The sequence below is a fragment of the Lynx canadensis genome, chromosome B2, assembly GCF_007474595.2.
Source record: "Lynx canadensis isolate LIC74 chromosome B2, mLynCan4.pri.v2, whole genome shotgun sequence".
Taxonomy (NCBI): domain Eukaryota; kingdom Metazoa; phylum Chordata; class Mammalia; order Carnivora; family Felidae; genus Lynx; species Lynx canadensis.
The window spans coordinates 43,048,149-43,066,364 of record NC_044307.1 but is presented as its reverse complement, the minus strand read 5'-3'; the positions used below and the strand labels follow the sequence as shown (position 1 = coordinate 43,066,364).

At 39.9% G+C, this 18,216-nt stretch overlaps 1 protein-coding gene across 2 annotated transcripts in view; it reads left to right on the top strand.

The window, feature by feature from the left end:
* The window catches only part of SUPT3H (SPT3 homolog, SAGA and STAGA complex component), a 543,143-nt gene extending 525,304 nt beyond the window's left edge, over window positions 1-17,839 (top strand). For both annotated transcript variants that reach the window (XM_030315632.3, XM_032593173.1), the window contains exon 12: window positions 17,699-17,839. In XM_030315632.3, coding sequence (XP_030171492.1) covers window positions 17,699-17,740 — 42 coding nt within the window. In that variant the 3' untranslated portion in view covers window positions 17,741-17,839. The remainder of the gene's footprint in view (window positions 1-17,698) is intronic.
* The last annotated feature ends 377 nt before the right edge of the window (window positions 17,840-18,216 follow it).

The window sequence follows — 18,216 nt, the reverse complement described above, 5'->3', positions numbered from 1 at the left end:
AATATTTGGATGTAAAATGTTTAGACACAACCAAACAATTTAACAGCATTGCTCTAGATGACTTGGACCCTCTTTTTCTGGCAAACGAGGCACTTGGCTTCACCAGTGCAAAAGTTTTTACTCCTGGCAGATAACAATAATGAGAAGCCCAGAAACACTCCCCAGGGGAACTGAGAACTAATATCAGAATAACCATTTGCTTTGCAGCGTTGTTTATGGTTGAACTATTAAGGCCACTAATTTATTTATCTTAACAACTACTGCTGATGGTTATCTTGTGAAATGATAAGTGTGTGGTCTGAGACTAATTTTTAGGAGCTGAGCATATCCCGGCCCTGCTCTGATGGCAAACACATGTCAGCATTTCTCATTGTTGTCCAGAGGAAGCTAAGCTGTTTGCTAGTCAAATATATTCATTCAATAGATGATTATTTATTAAGCACCTACTTACTGGCCGTGTATCGGGTTATGCCCTCGATATACAGAGATAAATAAAATAGCAAGTTCCCTGCCTTCTGGAGGCTATGAGTCCGTCAAGAGAAATGAGAATTAAGTGTTGTTAGACCTGAGCCCATCCCCCCCCGCCAAGTGGAGATTTTGGTTACTAACTCCTGCCAGTGTGACACTGTTTACACATATACTTATGTGTGTTTGCAACTTGGAATAACTTCAGACATCTTTTTTTTTGATTGTTTGTACTATAAAATAGCTGAAGAAGAGCTTATTATTGGCATTAAATTATTATTAGCCATAGATGTGTTTATTTAGATGCATACAGTATCATAGAATAATTTATATGTAGAAATGATTTACTTTTAGTCCCCTATAAAATGACTAAAAATACCATTGACGAAAAAACCTTTTCTCTGAAATACGATGTTGTTTATATCAGCCACTTAATTATTTTGCTGCACAACAACAAAAATTGACACATCGCATATGTAAATCAATTAGCATGACTTGGACGTTAGAAATTACAATTTTTGATAGCTACATTTTAATTTAGAGATGTTCATATTCAGAACACTGAAATAACTTAGTAATCAGAATATGACATAGACTTAGAGAAAACCATGCATAAAATGACAAGTTCCTCAAGATTTATAGGCTTCCAGTTACTTGGAATAGAATGAGAGTTAAGGCTATGTCTTTTTCCCATTCTTCCAGCCAGAGAAGACCTCTTATTTAAAGGGCAGGGCTCCCTCCACTGTTCTTAAGTCAAGGCTCTGCTGTCTGACGAACTGCCCTCCATGATTTTCACAGGGTATTTATAACATTGGGAAGTATACACAAAGAGGAAAATGTTTAATGAAGAGCTTTGCATGTTACGGTGCTATACATCATATGGTTCAATTTAGATGCTCTGAAATATCAGAGTCAGAATGAAATTATCAAGAGGGGAAAAGTCACATGGCATTGGTACAAACAAGATGTGCCTCTTTGTATTTATGTTTGCTAATGAAATTCAGCCATGGTTCCCACTTTGATTTTAAGAGTCCTAGACCACCATTCAGTTTTATTCATAGTAATTAAATCTCTTGCCCACACGCAGACACAAGGGCAGCAAGAAAAGGGGGCACATTTTATCTTTTAAAAAACTATTACATATTAAAACAAAACAGTATGTCTCTCAGGGCACAGTCGCCTCCTTAGTTAGGCAAGTGGAGGGCTTGGGAGAGGGCTTGCACTCTGAATCCAAAGACCCCACAGAGGGCAGGGCTGAATTTGGGCATCTGGGGGCAGTGGAATTTGAGACAACTTGATAGAGTCTCCAGTGTTGCTGCCAGAAGAAAGGTAGAAAAAGGCCAGATAGAAGCACAATCTGTTTTTGCTGGTAAAACTTGGCAGTAGTGGGGGGGGGGTACAGAAAGGAGGGCTCACTTAGCAGTCTTGTGAAACAACATTTATACAAGAAATTCGGAGATGTACCTACCTTCCCACCCCAACTCAACCGACTATTTTAAGTCAAACACCTAGGCTAACTTAGTAAGGACTAACAAAAGCCTGGTTGCTTCTGGTTTGCTCCACTCCCTCCCCACCTTTTCCCTCCAGCAAAGCCAAGCCAGTGGCTGTAGGACCTCTGCCCTCTGTGCCCTTTTCATCGGGTGTGCTGTGGGGAAGAGAACTTGGGAAACCCCAGGACCTTGGTAACCAGGGTGGCTCCTGTAGTGCACAAATCACCTAAAATGCAAAGGGTCTCCCCTGCACTTGGTTCATTGGGAGTTGGCGGGAGCTTGGGAAAGGGCGAATGCATGCTTCACGTCTTTTTATTGTCCTTTTTACTCCTGGATGTAACTCAAATTGGCCAACTCCAAACAGATCCAGGCAGGCCGTATCATTTGCTCAGGCTTAAATCAGACACTGAGCATAGTCTTAGTAAGACTTCTATCGGAAAACATAGTATGTCACCCCCTGAAGGTCCCAAAGATGCATACTTTTGCCATAGAACCTTTCAACCATGTTTATCTTACTTATTTTGATATTTCATCCATTTATCAAAATTATTATTTTGGGCACTTAGGGAAATTAAGTGATTCTCCAAGGGAGAGCTACTCGTGTAGCAGAAGAGCCAGAAGTAGAAAGTAAAGCTCATAATGGCCTGCCTTGTTCTAACTACTCAGCTGTACTGTTTTAGACATCATTAAATCCCTCCCCACCTCCAACCCCCTTCTCAGTCCCTTCACTTTTGTTCTGCTCCCAAGGGCTCTTAATCCGGAAAAACACTTCTTTCCCTACATCTGTTTTCCCTATCAGGGTCAGGGAAGCTAAACACATAGCTCTGGGCAGAAGGAGAACCATCCATAACCAGCCCTAGACAGAGTCAGGAATCCTGGACTGACCAGTGATGAGCCTGCCTCTCTCTCTCTCTCTCTCTCTCTCTCTCTCTCTCTGTCGGCATTAGTTTTTTCATCTGTTAAATTAGGAATTGGACGAAAGGAGTTCACAAGATACTTTCCTATCCCAAAATTGTATTGTTCTTTGATTCTAGATATAAGCAAAGGGTTTTGTTCAGCTTGGTTTAGCAGGCTTTCCAAATTGCGTTTTCATTTTGGAACTAAACGTGGTGTGGCAGGCGGTCTGAAGGACTGTGCTCCTTAAAGTGGCATCCCATGGGGCGCCTGGGTGGCTCAGTCAGTTGAGCATCCGACTTCGGCTCAGATCATGATCTCTCTGTCAGTGAGTTCAAGTCCTGCATCGGGCTCTGTGCTAACGGCTCAGAACCTGGAGCCTGCTTCGGATTCTGTGTCTCCCTCTCTCTCTGCCCCTCCCCCACTTGTGCTGTCTCTTTCTGTCTCTCAAAAATAAAGAAATGTTAAAAAAAATTTTTTTTTTCTTTAAAGTGACATCCCAGCATCTGGGAAGGTAAAAAAAAAAAAAAAAAAAAATGATGACCCTCAAGTGAGAAATTTGAGAGATACAGCAGGTAACCTGCTGTTGTCTGGGTAAAAGGCAGACAACCTTAATATCTGTTTCTTCTTTTATTAAATTAAATTCCAGTATGAGAATTTCTATTGAGAAATATCATTTATGGGGCCCCGGGGTGGCTCAGTCAGTTAAGCATCCAACTCTTGATTTTGGCTCAGATCATGATCTCACGGTTCATGAGATCAAGCCCTGCATCAGACTCCACGCTGAGTTTGGAGCCTGCTTGGGATTCTCTCTCTCTCAAAATAAAATAAATAAATTTTGGGGCACCTTGGTGGCTCTGTCGGTTAAGTGTCCAACTTCAGCTCAGGGCACAATCTCATGGTTCATAGGTTCGAGCCCCACGTCAGGCTCTGTGCTGACAGCTCGGAGACTGGAGCCTGCTTCGGATTCTGTGTCTCCCTCTCTCTCTGCCCCTCCCCTGCCCACACTCTGTCTTTCTCAAAAATAAATAAACATTTAAAAAAAAATTTAATAGATAAATAAACTTAAAAAATATGCTATTCACTGTATAATCATGACAGATTCCAAAAGGGAGCCATTTATTGACAAAACCAAGTTGGAGTTCTATTGATAATCTACTCTACCTATGTTTCCAGCCTTCACTATGCATCCAAATCAACTGGATTGTGTTTCAAGCGTTCTGAAGCCTAAACGCCATTCAGACCCATTGACTTGAAGACGAAGAGTTAGAGCATCTGTTATTTTTTAAAGTGATTTGGACACACAGTGTTGTTGTTTTTTGGTTTTTTATTTTTTGTGGGGGGTCTTTCTTGCCTTTTTTTTCTATTTTTGTTTTTTACTACATACTATTCTTAAAATTGGTTCAGAAAATAAGGACTAGTTGAGAATGCCTCCAAACTGAAGATGATTTAGATTCAAGTCCCATCTCTGCACTGGACTGTACCAGACTGCTCTGCTTTAAATTAGAATTAAAATTTTAATTTACCCTTTAAGTGATGTTGAACAAGAGTTGAGTTTGTTAGGACTAAGAGCATATACATGTCTATCGTAATCTGGGTGGAATAAATTATGCCAGATTTCAGAGGTTTGGGGTTCTTTCGCTTCATGTAAGCCAGTGTGATATAATGAAAGGCGACACGCCCTGGGTTTGAAACCCTGAAACTACCATTCACTAGTCATGTCACTTTAAAAGGGAGAATAATAAATAAGACTTTTATTTTACTAGTTGTGGTAAGGCTAAATTAGATATGGGCATGAAAGTACTTCATAAACTATAAAACCATGTATCTCAGCATTTTTAAATCTTTTCCCCTCCCTGCGTTAAGAAACATACAAAAACGCTTGCCCTTTTAAATGTTATTTGAAATTAAATATTGTGATAAAAAGCAAAAAATATAAATAAGAGGGCTGCTTTGTTTTTTCCTTCCTTCCCACCCCTAAGGATGACCTATTAATGCATTTTACTTGACAGTTAAACCTTTACCATTAAATTAGAAGCTAAGGGACAGCAAGGACTGTTCTATTTATCTTTGTATCCTTTGTACTATCACACACATAGTGGCTTATTAAGAACTCAATAAATATTTTGCTAAAATCAAATTAGGCAAATTGATAGGAATTCAAGCGATGGAACCAAAATCTTCTGTCATAGGCCTTTGAAGTATGAAGTATATGTGAGTGAATTTGGGACCCACGACAATGAAATTCTTTTTTTTTCTTTTTTTCCTTTATTGAGGAAAGGTAATTTTCCTGTATTGAGGAATCCCTGGCAAAGATAATCATATATATTTAAAGCGTACAACATGATAATTTGATATACATTGTGGAGTGATTACCAAGGTCAAGATGCAGTAACTAGCACACATATCACCTCACATAATTAACCCTTTTGCCTGTTGGGGTGTGTGTGTGTGTGTGTGTGTGTGTGTGTGTGTGTGTGTGGTTACAATGCTGAAGATCCACTCCCAAGCAACTTTCAAGGATACAATACCGTCTTACAACTGTAGCCACCATGCTGTACATTAGATCCTGAGAACTTATTCCTCTTATTGCTGAAAGTTTGTACCCTTTGACCCACATCTCCTCATTTCCCTCTTCCCGCAGTCCCTGGCAACCGCCATCCATTCTATTCTGTTCCTGCGAAATCAGCTTTTAGGGACACCGTATAGTATTTGTCTCTTTTTGTCTGGCTAATTTCACCTAGCATAATGCTCTTCAGGTTCACCCATGTTGTCAGACATGGCAAGATTTCCTTCTGTTTTATGAGTGAATAATATTCTGTTGTATTTCTGTACCACATATTCTGGATGCGTTCATCCAGCAGAGAACTTTTAGGTTGTTTCCGTATCTTGGCTATTGTGAATAATGCTGCAGTGAACATAGAGGTGCCGATATCTCTTTAAGGTACTGACTTCATTTCCTTTAGGATGTATACCCAACAGTGGGATTGCTGAGTCGTTTGATAATTTTATTTTTAATATTTTGAACAATCGCCATACTGCTTTTTTTTTTTTTAATTTTTTTTTCAACGTTTATTTATTTTTGGGACAGAGAGAGACAGAGCATGAACGGGGGAGGGGCAGAGAGAGAGGGAGACACAGAATCGGAAACAGGCTCCAGGCTCTGAGCCATCAGCCCAGAGCCCGACGCGGGGCTGGAACTCACGGACCGCGAGATCGTGACCTGGCTGAAGTCGGACGCTTAACCGACTGCGCCACCCAGGCGCCCCGCCATACTGCTTTCTATAGGACTACCAATTTACATTCCTACCAACAGTGTATAAGGGTTCCCGTTTCTTCATATCCTCACCGTTTGTCATCGCTTATCTTTTTGATAATAGCCATCCTGACAGTTGTGAGATGATATTCATTGTGGCTTTGGCTTGCATTTTTCTTATGATTAGTGATGTTGGGCACCTCTTGGCCATTTATCTGTTTTCATTGAAAAAATGTCTATTCAGGGCCTTTGCCCATTTTTAATTGGATTATTTGCTTTTTTGCTATTAAATTATATGAATTATTTTTATATTTTGGGTATTAACCCTTATCAGATACATGAGTTACAAATATTTCTCCCATTCTGTAGGTTGTCCTTACAGTGATTGTTTCCTTTGCTATATAGAAGCTCTTTCTTTTGATATAGTCCACTTATTTATTTTAGTTTTTGTTGCCTTTGCTTTTGGTGTCTTATCCAAGAAATCATTTCCAAGACCGCTGTCAAGGAGCTTACACTCTGTGCTTACTTGTAGGAGTTTTACAGTCTCAGGTCTTACATTCAAGTTTTTAATCCATGTTGAGTTGATTTTTCTGTATGATTTTGTGTCTTGTGTAAAGTAGGGGACTAGTTTTATTCTTTTGCACATGGCTATACGTTTGTTAAAAAGACTGTCCTTTCCCCTAGTATATTCCTGGCTCTTTTGTCAAAAATTAATTGGCCATATACATGTAGGTTTATTTCTGGGCTAGTTATTCTGTTCTATTGATCTGTGCCTGTTGTTGGTTTTTTTTTTAAGTTTGTTTGTTTGTTTGTTTGTTTGTTTAGAGAGCATGAGTGGGGAGGGGCAAAGAGAGAGGGAAAGAGAGAATCCCAGGAAGGCTCCACACCAGCAGTGTGGATCACAACATGGGGCTTGAACTCATGAATCATGAGATCATGACCTGAGCCAAAACCAAAAGTCGGATGCTTAACGTACTAAGCCACCCATGCACCCTGATGTGTGTGTGTTTTTATGCCAGTACCATACTGTTCTGGTTATTATATTTTTGCAGTATAGTTTGACATCAGGAAATGTGATCATCCAGCTTTGTTCTTCTTTCTCAAGATTGATTTGGCCATTAAGGGTCTTTTGTGATTCCATATGAACTTTATATTTTTGCTTACATAAAAATATATTTGTTCATATTTTCTGTTTCTGTAAAAAAAGTACCATTGGAATTTAGTTAGCATTGAATTGAATCTGTAGATTGCTTCAGGTAGTACAGACATTTTAACAATAATAATTCTCCCCGTCTAAAAATTCAGGATATCTATTTGTTTGTGTCTTCTTCAGTTTCTTCACCAGTGTTTTATAGTTTTGAGGGTACAGGTCCTTCATCTCCTTGGTTAACTTTTTCCCAATTACTTTATTGTATTTGATCCTACTGTAAATGTGATTGCTTTCTTAATTTCTCCTTTCAGATCATGGTTTGTGTATAGAAATAGAAACACAACTGATTTTCGTATGTTGATTGTGTATCCTACATGAATGAATTAATTTATAGTTTTATCAATTTTTTGGTGGCAATCTTTAGGGCTTTCTATGTATAAGATCATGTCTTCTGCAAATAGTGACAATTTTACTTTTTCCTTTCTGATTTGAGTGGCTTTTTTTTTCATGCCTAATTGCTATGGCTACGACTTTCACTACTCTGTTGAATAGAAGTGGCAAGGGTAGGCATCCCTGCCTTATTCCTGATCTTAGAGGAAAGGCTTTTCACTTTTCACCATTAAGCATGATGTTAGCTATGAATTTGTCATATATGGCCTTTATTGTGTTGAGGTACATTCTTTGTAGACCTAATTTGTTGAGGGTCTTATCATGAAAGGATGCTGACTTTTGTCAAATGCTTCTTCTGCATCTTTTGAAACAATCACAGGATTTTTACTTTTATTAATGTGATATCTCATATTGATTGATTTGTATATGTTGAATCATTCTTGCATCCCAGGGGTAAACTTCACTTGATCATTGTGTATAATCCTTTTAATGTGCTATTGAATTAGGTTGGTAGTATTTTGTTGAAGGTTTTTGCATCTGTGTTCACCAGGGACATGGCCTGTGATTTATAATATGAAATGTGTATTTGATCTTCATCCCTGTTTCTGGCACAGAGCTCCTAAATAAAGCCTTTGGAATTTCTCATGATGACAGCTATAAAGGTGTCCCTTGTTACGTCACTGAGATGACTTCAAGACTACACCTGAGGATGGAGGCTGGTTGCCAGTGGAGCCAGTCATGTGATTGGAGGGTTGGAACTTTCCATCCTACCCCAAAATCTCCAGGGAGGGAGGAGGGGTTGGAGATTGAGTTCAGTCACCAATGGCCATAGATTTAATCAATCTTGTTTATGTAACAAAGCCCATAAAAAAATATGGGGTTCAGAGAACTTCCATTTTAGTGAACACATAGAGATTCGGGGTGAATGGCAAACTCAGAGAGGGAATGGAAGCTCCACACACTAACCTTGTACCTTGCTCTATGCATGTCTTTCATCTGACTGTTCCTGAACTATATACTTTGATAATAAACTAGAAATCTTGTAAGTAAAATGTTCTTCTGAGTTCTGTGAGCCACTCTAGCAAATTCATCAAACCCAAGGAGAGTGTCATTGAAACCTCTAGTCTATAGCTGCTCAGTTAGAAGCACAGGCAGTAACCTGGACTTGTGATTGATGTCTACAGTATGGGAGGCAAGGAGGTAGCAGTTTTGTAGGACTGAGCCCTTAACCTGTGGGATTTGATGCTCCTTCCAGCTCGATAGTGTCAGAATTAAGTTGAATTATAGGACACTGAACTAGTGTCCCAAGAATTGCTTGTTAGTGTGGGAAAAAACCCACATCAGAATTGGTGACCAAAGTCTTAGCCTGTAATTTTCTTTTCTTGTAGTGCCCTTGTTTGGCTTTGGTATCAGGATAATGCTTGCCTTGTAAAGTGGGCTTTAAAGTGGTTCCTTCTCTTCATTTCTTGAGAGTTTGAGAAGGATTGGTATTAATTCTTTTTAAATGTTTGATAGAATTGACCAGTGAAACCATCTAGTCCTGAGCTTTTCTTTGTTGGAAGACTGTGTATTACTGATTCAATCTCTTTGCTCATTATTATTTGATCCGTTTGGGTTTTCTATTCATTATTCAGTCTTGGTAAGTAGTCTAGGAATCTACCCATGTCTTCTCAGTTATCTAATTTGTTTGCATATTCTTGTTCATAGTAGTCTCTGATGATCCCTTGTATTTTTGTGATATAAATTGTAATGTCTCTTTTTTATCTATATTTTCATTTATTTGAGTCATCTCTCTTTTTTTTAGTCCAGCTAAAGGTTTGTCAATTTTCTTTATCGTTTCAGAAAACCATCTCTTAGTCTGTTGATCTTATCTATTGTCTTTCTATTCATTTATTTCTGCTCTAATTTTTATTATTTCCTTCCTTCTGCTAACTTTGAGCTTAGTTTTTTCTTCTTTCTAGTTCCTTGAGGTATAAGATTAGGTGGTTTATTTTAAATCCTTCTTTTTTCATAATGCAGACATTTATTGCTATGAACTTCTCTCTCAGAACTGCTTTCGCTGCATCCCATGAGTTCTGGTGTGTTGTTTCCTTTTTGGTTTGTCGCAACATATTTTTTATTTCTCTTCTGATTTCTTTTTTGACCCACTGATTGTTCAGAAGTGTGTTGTTTAATTTCTACAGATTTGTGAATTTTTCAGATCTCCTTCTGTTACTAATTTCTGATTTCATACCATTGTGCCCAGAAAAGGTACTCGATAAGATTTCAGTCTTCTTAAATCTTTAAAGCCTCGTTTTGTAACCTAACATATGATCTAGCCCGGAGAATGTTCCTTGTGCATTTGAGAATAATTTGTATTCTTCAGCTGTTGGATGGACTGTTCTCTGTATGTCTGTTGGGTCCGTTGGTCTAAAGTATAGACCAGGTTCTTATTTCCTTATCGATATTAAATCTGGATGATCTATCCATTCTTGAAAGTGGGATATTGAAGTTCCCTACTGTTTGGCATTGATGTGTTTTTATCTACAAATCTATTAATAATCATTTAATATATTTAGGTGCTCTGATATTGGGGGCATATTTCTTTATTATTATTATATGAATTGACCCCTTTGTCATTATATAATGACTTGTTTTTATCTCCAGTTACAGCTTTTGACCTAAAATCATTTTTTTTTCCTGATACAAGACTAGCTACTCCTGTTCCCTTTTACTTTTCATTTGCATCTCTTTCACTCTCTTTCACTTGCAGCCCATTAGTGTCTTTAAAGCTTAAATGAATCTCTTGTAGGCAGCATAGAGTTGGGTCTTGTCTCTTTTTTTTTTGTAAGTTTTTTAAATTTATTTATTTTGAAAGAGAGGGAGTGCAAGTGGGGAGTGGGCAGAGAGAGACATGGAGAGTGAGAGAATCCCAAACGGAGCTCCACCTCATGAACTGTGAGATCATTACCTGAGCCAAAGGCAGACACTTAACCAACTGAGCCACCCAGGTGCCCAGGTCTTTCCTTTTTTATTTTTTTTATTTTTATTTTTTTTTAAACAACTTTCTTTTTTTTTTTTATTTTTTTTTCAACGTTTTTATTTATTTTTGGGACAGAGAGAGACAGAGCATGAATGGGGGAGGGGCAAAGAGAGAGGGAGACACAGAATCGGAAACAGGCTCCAGGCTCTGAGCCGTCAGCCCAGAGCCCGACGCGGGGCTCGAACTCACGGACCGTGAGATCGTGACCTGAGCTGAAGTCGGACGCTTAACCGACTGCGCCACCCAGGCGCCCCTGTCTTTCCTTTTTTTAATCCATCCAAGCACCCTGTATCTGTTTATTGGAAAATTTAAACCATTTACATTTAGAATAATTAGTAATAGGTAAGGACTTACTACTGCCATGTTGCTAAATGTTTTCTGATTGTTTTGTAGTTCCTATTTTCCTTCCTTCCTATCTTACTATCTTCCTTAGAAAACTGGTATTTTTTTTTTTGTAGTGGTATGCTTTGATTTTTTTCTCTTCATTTGTACATTTTTTATAGGTTTTTCTTTGTGATTACTATGAGGCCTTCCTAGTACAGCTTGTAATAGTCCAAGTTGAAAACAACTTTCATTGCATGAAAAAAATTCTATATGTTTACTTGCCCTCCAGCTTTGTGTTGTTGATGTCACAGTTTACATTTTTTTCATATTGTGTACCCATTAACAAAATATTGTAGCTATTGTTATTTTTAACACTTTTGTCTTTTAATTTATATACTGGAGTCTAGTGATTTGCATACCACCATTGCAGTATTAGAGTATTTTGAATTTATAATTGCCTGTGTCAGTGAATTTAATACTTTCATGTTTTCATTAGCAACCTTTTGTTTCATCTTGAAGAACTCCTTTTAACACTTCTTATAAAGCATGTCTAGTGGTGATAAAATACCTTAGCTTTTATTTGTCTGTAAAAGTCTATCTTTACCCGGGAACTACTTTCCTGGGTAAAGTATTCTTGATCAGAATTTTATGTTCTTTGACCACTTTGAATATATTATCTCACTCTCTCCTGGCCTAAAAGATTTCTTCTGAGAAATCTGCTGTTAACCTTATTAGGGTTCCCTTGTGTGTGATGACTCTTTTTAAACTCTTGCTGCTCTCAAAATTCTCTCTTAATCTTTGATATTCAAGAGTTCGATTATATTGTCTCAGTGAAGATCTCTTTGGGTTGAATCTCTTTGAGGATCTTTGAGTTTCATGTATCTGGATGGCTGTCTCTCCCCAGATTTTGGAAGTTATCAGCCATTATTTCTTTGTTTTCTGACCTTTTCTCTACTTTGTCTAGGACTCCCATAGCATGAATATTGTTTCACTTAATGGTGTCCCTTTATTCACATAGGCTTTCTTTGCTTTTTTTCATGTTTATTTCTTTTTTCAGCTCCAAATGGATAATATCAAGAGATCTGTCTTCATGTTCATGGATTCTTCTGCTTGACTGATTGAGCCTATTATTGAAGTTCTTCATTGCATTTTTTTTTCATTGCATTCACTTCATACCTCAGCTCTAAAAAATTTTTATGATTTCTCTTTGTTGAATTCATTTTGTTATTGCATTACTTTCCTAAGTTCATTTTGTTGTCTGTCTGTGTTCTCTTTAATCTCACTGCACTTCCTTAAAACAGTTGTTTTGAATTCTTCTTCAGGTAACTCATAGATCTCCATTTCTTTGGGGTTGGTAACTTGAAAATTATCAAGCACCTTTGGTAGTGTCATGTTTCCTTGTTGCTTCACGTCTCTTGTGGCTTTGCATTAATGCTTGTTCATTTGAGAGAGGAGTCACCTCTTCCAGCCTTTCAGACTGACTTTGGTGGAGAAAGACTTTCAACTGAGAGTGGCTGTGAAGGCTCAGGCTGGGTAGGGTGCCATGTCTCTGATCCTGGAGAGAGCATAGAAGCATAATCCCTGTACATCTACATCAGCTGAGGCCAACATGGGCAAAGACTGTGGGTTCTTCTTTGACCAAGACTGCAGAAGTCCTGTAAGCGGGAGTAGTGTCTAGGGTTGTTGGGGTCCTAGGTGGCAGAGGCTGCAAGGGTCGTCCTGTTCCTCTCTTTTTCCTGTAGGAGGAAGTTCTAGCCAAAGAGAATACGTGCTGGTACCAGGTCTGGTGAACTCGCACTTAGAGAAGCAGTGAAACCAGGGTCCTGGGGCACAGGTGCACCTGCTATGATAGTAGTCCCAGCGTCTGATGTGCACGCATATGCAGATCTCCTGAGGAACCAGGTCTGCATCTCTGGGGATCACCACAGTGATTTGGACCCCAGGATGGGAGATGCAGCAGTGGCACGGGCTGTGGGATGACAGGATGCACCAGTGTCTTGGGCCCAGGGTAAGGGGTGCAGTGACAGCATGCCCTGAGGGATGGTGGGTCAGAGCCCTGACTTTGGCAGCAGGGAGCAGAGCAGCAGCAGCTTGGCCTCTGTGATGCCAGGCCAAAGCGGTGACTCAGGACCCAAGGCGGGTGGCACAGAGCTGTAGCCGTACAGCCACTGATGGCAAGCCAGTGCCATGACTTAGGAGCCAGAGGGTGGGACAGAGAACAGCAGCTACAGCATCACAGCCTAATGATAGCAGGTCAGAGCCACAACTTAGGACTCCAGGAGTCAGTCATAGAATAGCAGCAACTCAGGCCTAGTGATGGTTGTCAAAGCCATGACTTTGAACCCTGAAGGCAGGGCACAGAAAGCAATGGCATTTCCGGTTTCATAGATGGCAAGGTGCCGTGGCTTCCCGATCCCAGACAGTGGGGCACAACTGGGGCCCCTGGGGGCAGGTCTCACCACAACGGTAGCTCCAGACCTGGTGAGGAGACACAGCAGTGCGGAGCCCAGGCAACGCTTTAGTTGGGTTCAGTGTTGGTGAAGACCGTGGGAGCACGCAGTAGCAATGTCTACGAATGTCCACGGCAATGAGGAGGATTAGTAGGATTCTCCTGCTCCTTTACCTGTCAGGTGTAAATCCCTCCAAAAGCGTTCCTCTTTGCACTGAGCTGCTCTGGACTGGGAGGTGGGGTGATGTAGGTAAAATGCTTCTTACGCTTTTCTGTAGAGCTTTGCTCAGTCGTTGAGCCCCACAGGATTTCTGCTGCTTCTTTGTTGTAATCTAGAGCTTTCCCAGAGCTGTTTTGTCTATTTATAGTTGTTTATTTATTTTTTTGTGTGTGGAGACAAGCTTTGGGACCTCCTTGGTAGCCATCTTGCTGATGTCAGTCCCTACGAAGAACTTTTTGTTTTATTTTAGTTAAAGTTTGAGAAAGTGGGGTGCCTCGATGGCTCAGTTGGTTAAGCGGCCAACTTTGGCTCAGGCCATGATCTTGCTGTTCATGAGTTCAGACCCTGCATTGGGCTCTGTGCTGACAACCTGGAGCATAGGAGCCTGCTTCGGCTCCCTCTCTCTCTACCCCTCCCCCACTCGCACTCTGTCTCTCTTTCTCTGTCTCTCTCTCTCTCAAAAATAAATAAACATTAAAAAAAATTGTTTTAAACAAATAAGTAAAGTTTGAGAAAGCGGAAAAGAATCAGGAAAGCTAGTCGTGAATAAATGTAAATCTACACTGGTGGAAGGGGTGGTTTTATCTATAGTTAAAGCTTTACTAATTAAGTTAATGGTGCAAATAACACACAGGCAGTTATATTCAACTAGGAGCCACAGGTATGTTTTGTAGCATGTTTATCTTTTGTTTAAAATAAATAATAATCATTTGCTTTTTAATATTAGTTTGTATTCCTTAAAATGTATGATTTATGACAGCCCATAAAAAGGCAGAAATAAACCAGCCTAGGATTTAAATTTGTTTCTCGAGCTTGTCTGTAGGCAGATTAAAAAAAATCGTATTTTAAAAACGAAAACTTACAAATTCATTTCCCCATCAACACCCAGTGCAGTAGGCAGAATGTGTCAGCCCACCCAGTTAGATTGAGGTTCTGTCAGTAGGCCATAATTTGAAGCTGAACGAATATATGAGTGTCAAAAATTGGGAGCTAATGTAATCCTCAATTTAAGGGAGGCGGGGGGAATGCCTGTGAACTACAATTGGTCCTTTAAAATGAAAAACGAAATATCTTTGCTGTTAACTTTAGAGATGCCAGGATGTCTAGCATCTGAATGTCTAGCATGTGAATTTCAATAAATTCACATAGGAGCAACTAATAGTTGAGAACAGAGCTTTTTTCAATCAGAAATAAAGCTGCAGTGATATATAGGATGCAGAAACGGGGCTGTCGGGACGAAGTCAGATTCGTTTATACATTTTTAATAGCGGGGGAGGTGGTCCCAGCTATTTCCAGTCAAGGTCTGGGTTTTTACTGAGATACAGAACCAGGGTATCACTCATAGGATCTGACAGTAGAGAATAAGTAGAGTGCTTCATGAGAATGTGGCCTCTGGAAGGCCCTCACCCCAAGCAGTGTTTAAATTTAGTTTCAACGTCCACAACACAAACAGAGAAATTCACAGTTCACACAAAGATGAGTTGTCTTCGCCCATCTTCCTTTAAAGTTGCTCGCCCTGGAAAGGTTGCCAACTTGGGGATGTTCCCATAATCACCCTCCACAGACAACATACATCCTTTGTCCATCAGAAGGAAAAGCTGTGACTCTGGGTAGAGGGCCCTAGGGGATGGGTTTGCTGAAATTGCTCTTTGCTGATCACACACGTTTGTTTGCCCCTTCTCTATTGTAGAATTAGAATAGGAAGAACTTAGTCCGGAAATCTGGGACAGCTCTAAACTTTGGTTTTCTTATTAAACTTAGCTGCTCGAAGTCTCTGTGATTAAAAGTCTCTAGTCTTGTAATCATTTGCAAACAATAGTGATGAATCATCTGTGACGATGAATTGATTTTTGGAAAGTAATCCTTTCAGTATGAGAGAGAACCATTTCCTGTTGGCCACCCTGGAAAGATTAAACTTGGTAATGTCTCAGGTGTGCACGGCCAAAACTCAGCCTGCTCCTGGGCCAAAACCTCTTTTTCAAGCAAGCCTCTCTTTAGCCATTTACCTTTACAAGGAATCCAGCTTTACTCCCAGGTCCATTTATCTCCTTGTAAACCATCCCTGCGCTTTAAATATTATGTTATGTTGAAGGTTGTCACTGTGGTTGTAAAATTTAAAATATCAAGGTCAAGAACCTGAAAGTACTACTTTGGCATAAGCCTCTGGTAAGGCAACTGTGGTGGTAGGGGCTGTTTCAAGGCCTGAGGCTCCCCTGTCTGTGGTTGTGGGAAGACACCCTATCCGTCCCTGCAAGTTATTTGTGGCTCTCTGAGGAACTCATTTAACACTGTTCTCCGGTGCACAGACTGAGGAGGTAAAGTTGGAATTTTCTAGTCCTTGTCAGAACGTGTGCTTCAATCCAAAAGCGTCCAAGGGCACAGCAAGCCTGATGGTAAGTCAGGAACAAGCTCACAGAGAAAGCCCTGAGGAATGAAAGATAGAATGTGCCACTGTTTTCTCATCCTTGAAATGCTGATCTGGAGTGAGCTGTGGAGCCGCACAGCCAACCTATGAAATTTCAGCCAGCATTCCAAAGCCCGACAACCGTAGTAAATCCCGTATAAGCTGAATATTCGGAGGAAAGATGTTGAAGTGAATTGAATTTCATAATTAACAGAAAGTCACGCAGAAAAGTAGCTTGGTTTCACCTCACATCGGAGGAAGTCTTGCTAAAAAGCTTGGTTCCACTTTTTTTCCTTTGGGTATAATTATAAATGTAATTTAACCATTTTTAGAATTAAACTCTCCAGCATCTCCATAACATTATTTTAGTCATAAAAACTTATTCTACATTTCCTATAACGTGGCTGTTGAAGGCAAAACAAAATCCCCGATACAAGATGTTGTCATTTTTCTGTTTTTCGGAACACAGGTTGTAGGAAAACATCCATCTCATTGAGGGTTATGAATTCTCTGAGTATGGCTATTCCTAGTTTAAATAATGAAAAATATGGTGGTGAAAGGGATAATTTTATTCCTAAGTCCTGGATTTTAGTTCTGTTTCATTCTGGGTTTCATTATGAGACTCAAGACAAGTCACAGAGGCCCTGTGTAGTCCAACTCTTTAGCTCTGAACTGTAGAATATATCTCGCAGGAAGAAAAATCAGGCAGTTTTACTTGATTTACTGGAATATATTATATTATTGCCTTTGGTATCCATTTTCCCATTTTCTTTTATGGGGATATTTTATCCCATTATGAATATCCATACGTACATCTATATATACTTGTATGTACATAAAATTATGTAGGAGGGGTGCCTGGGTGGCTCAGCCAGTTAAGTGTCTGACTTCAGCTCAGGTCATGATCTCACGGTTCGTGGGTTCGAGCCCCATGTCGGGCTCTGTGCTGACAGCTCAGAGCCTGGAGCCTGTTTCAGATTCTGTGTCTCCCTCTCTGTCTGCCCCTCCCCTATTCACGCTCTGCCTCTGTCTCTGTCTCAAGAATAAACATTAAAAAAAAAATTTTTTTTTAAATAAAATTATGTAGGATTCGAGTTTTCTATAATGTCTCTAATGTACAGAACTCCTTAGAGATCACCATATTTCAGCAGGGAGGAAAGGCTTCTATTAGTGTCTGTTTCCAAGCTTTTCACTAAGACTATAAATTAGGCCTGGGAAGGCTATAATGAGTCAGTAATTTATAGACTATTAAGAGAGTTAATTAGAAGTGATTCTTGAGCATGTCCAATAGAGAACACATGCTTATAAAGGACAAACAGACTCAACACAACATGTCTTTGACCTAACCAAACCCAATCAATTAACAAAATGGGATGTCTTACTTTGCGTATCTCCCACTCCCCGAAAATAGAATCCCTAACCACTTGTTAACCACACTGACTTTTTAATAGACCGAGTGGTGACTCTAGCCACCAGAAATGTTGCCACCAGAAATGTTCAGATTAAGCACCCTGTTCGATGGAAGCCAGCAGAGTCTACAAAACAGGAAGAAAGCTCTGCGTGTCGCGCTTTTGCCTCCTTTCCCGGTTTGACTTGATGTGATAATTCATTGCAGATTTCTTTCTCTTTGACAGAGTGCCTACCGCAGGAATGGGATGGCTTTTCTGGCCTGCTGACGGGACTTGTGACTGTAACAACAGGAAAGGCATGTTATATTAAGGTGATTTCTGTTCCCCTCTTTGGACAAAATAAAATACAAGTTTACCTTCTCTGTATCCTCAGGAGTGGGTTGGTTTGTTGTGACTATCAACTGGCTGACTCCGGCCCTTTTCCAGCCCCCTCAGTGCTCAGTCTTGTTTACTGGCTGGGCCGTTTAGCTAATTAATGGCAGGATGTTTGGGATAGTGTGTAGGTGGACAAGAATGCAGATCACACAATTTTGAAATTTTAATTTGGGATGGATTTACTGCCCTCAGCTCACATATCTTAAAGGCAGTGTCTTGTTTTCCCTCCAGTGTTTAGTCTGTGTTTTATGTGATGCATTTTGTAATCCAGGTTTGGGACAGAGGCAACAAAAGGACAGTCAGTTTTCCCTCACGCTGTCCCACAACTTTACTTTGTGATATTTGCTGAGTGTATATATCTTAGGTGT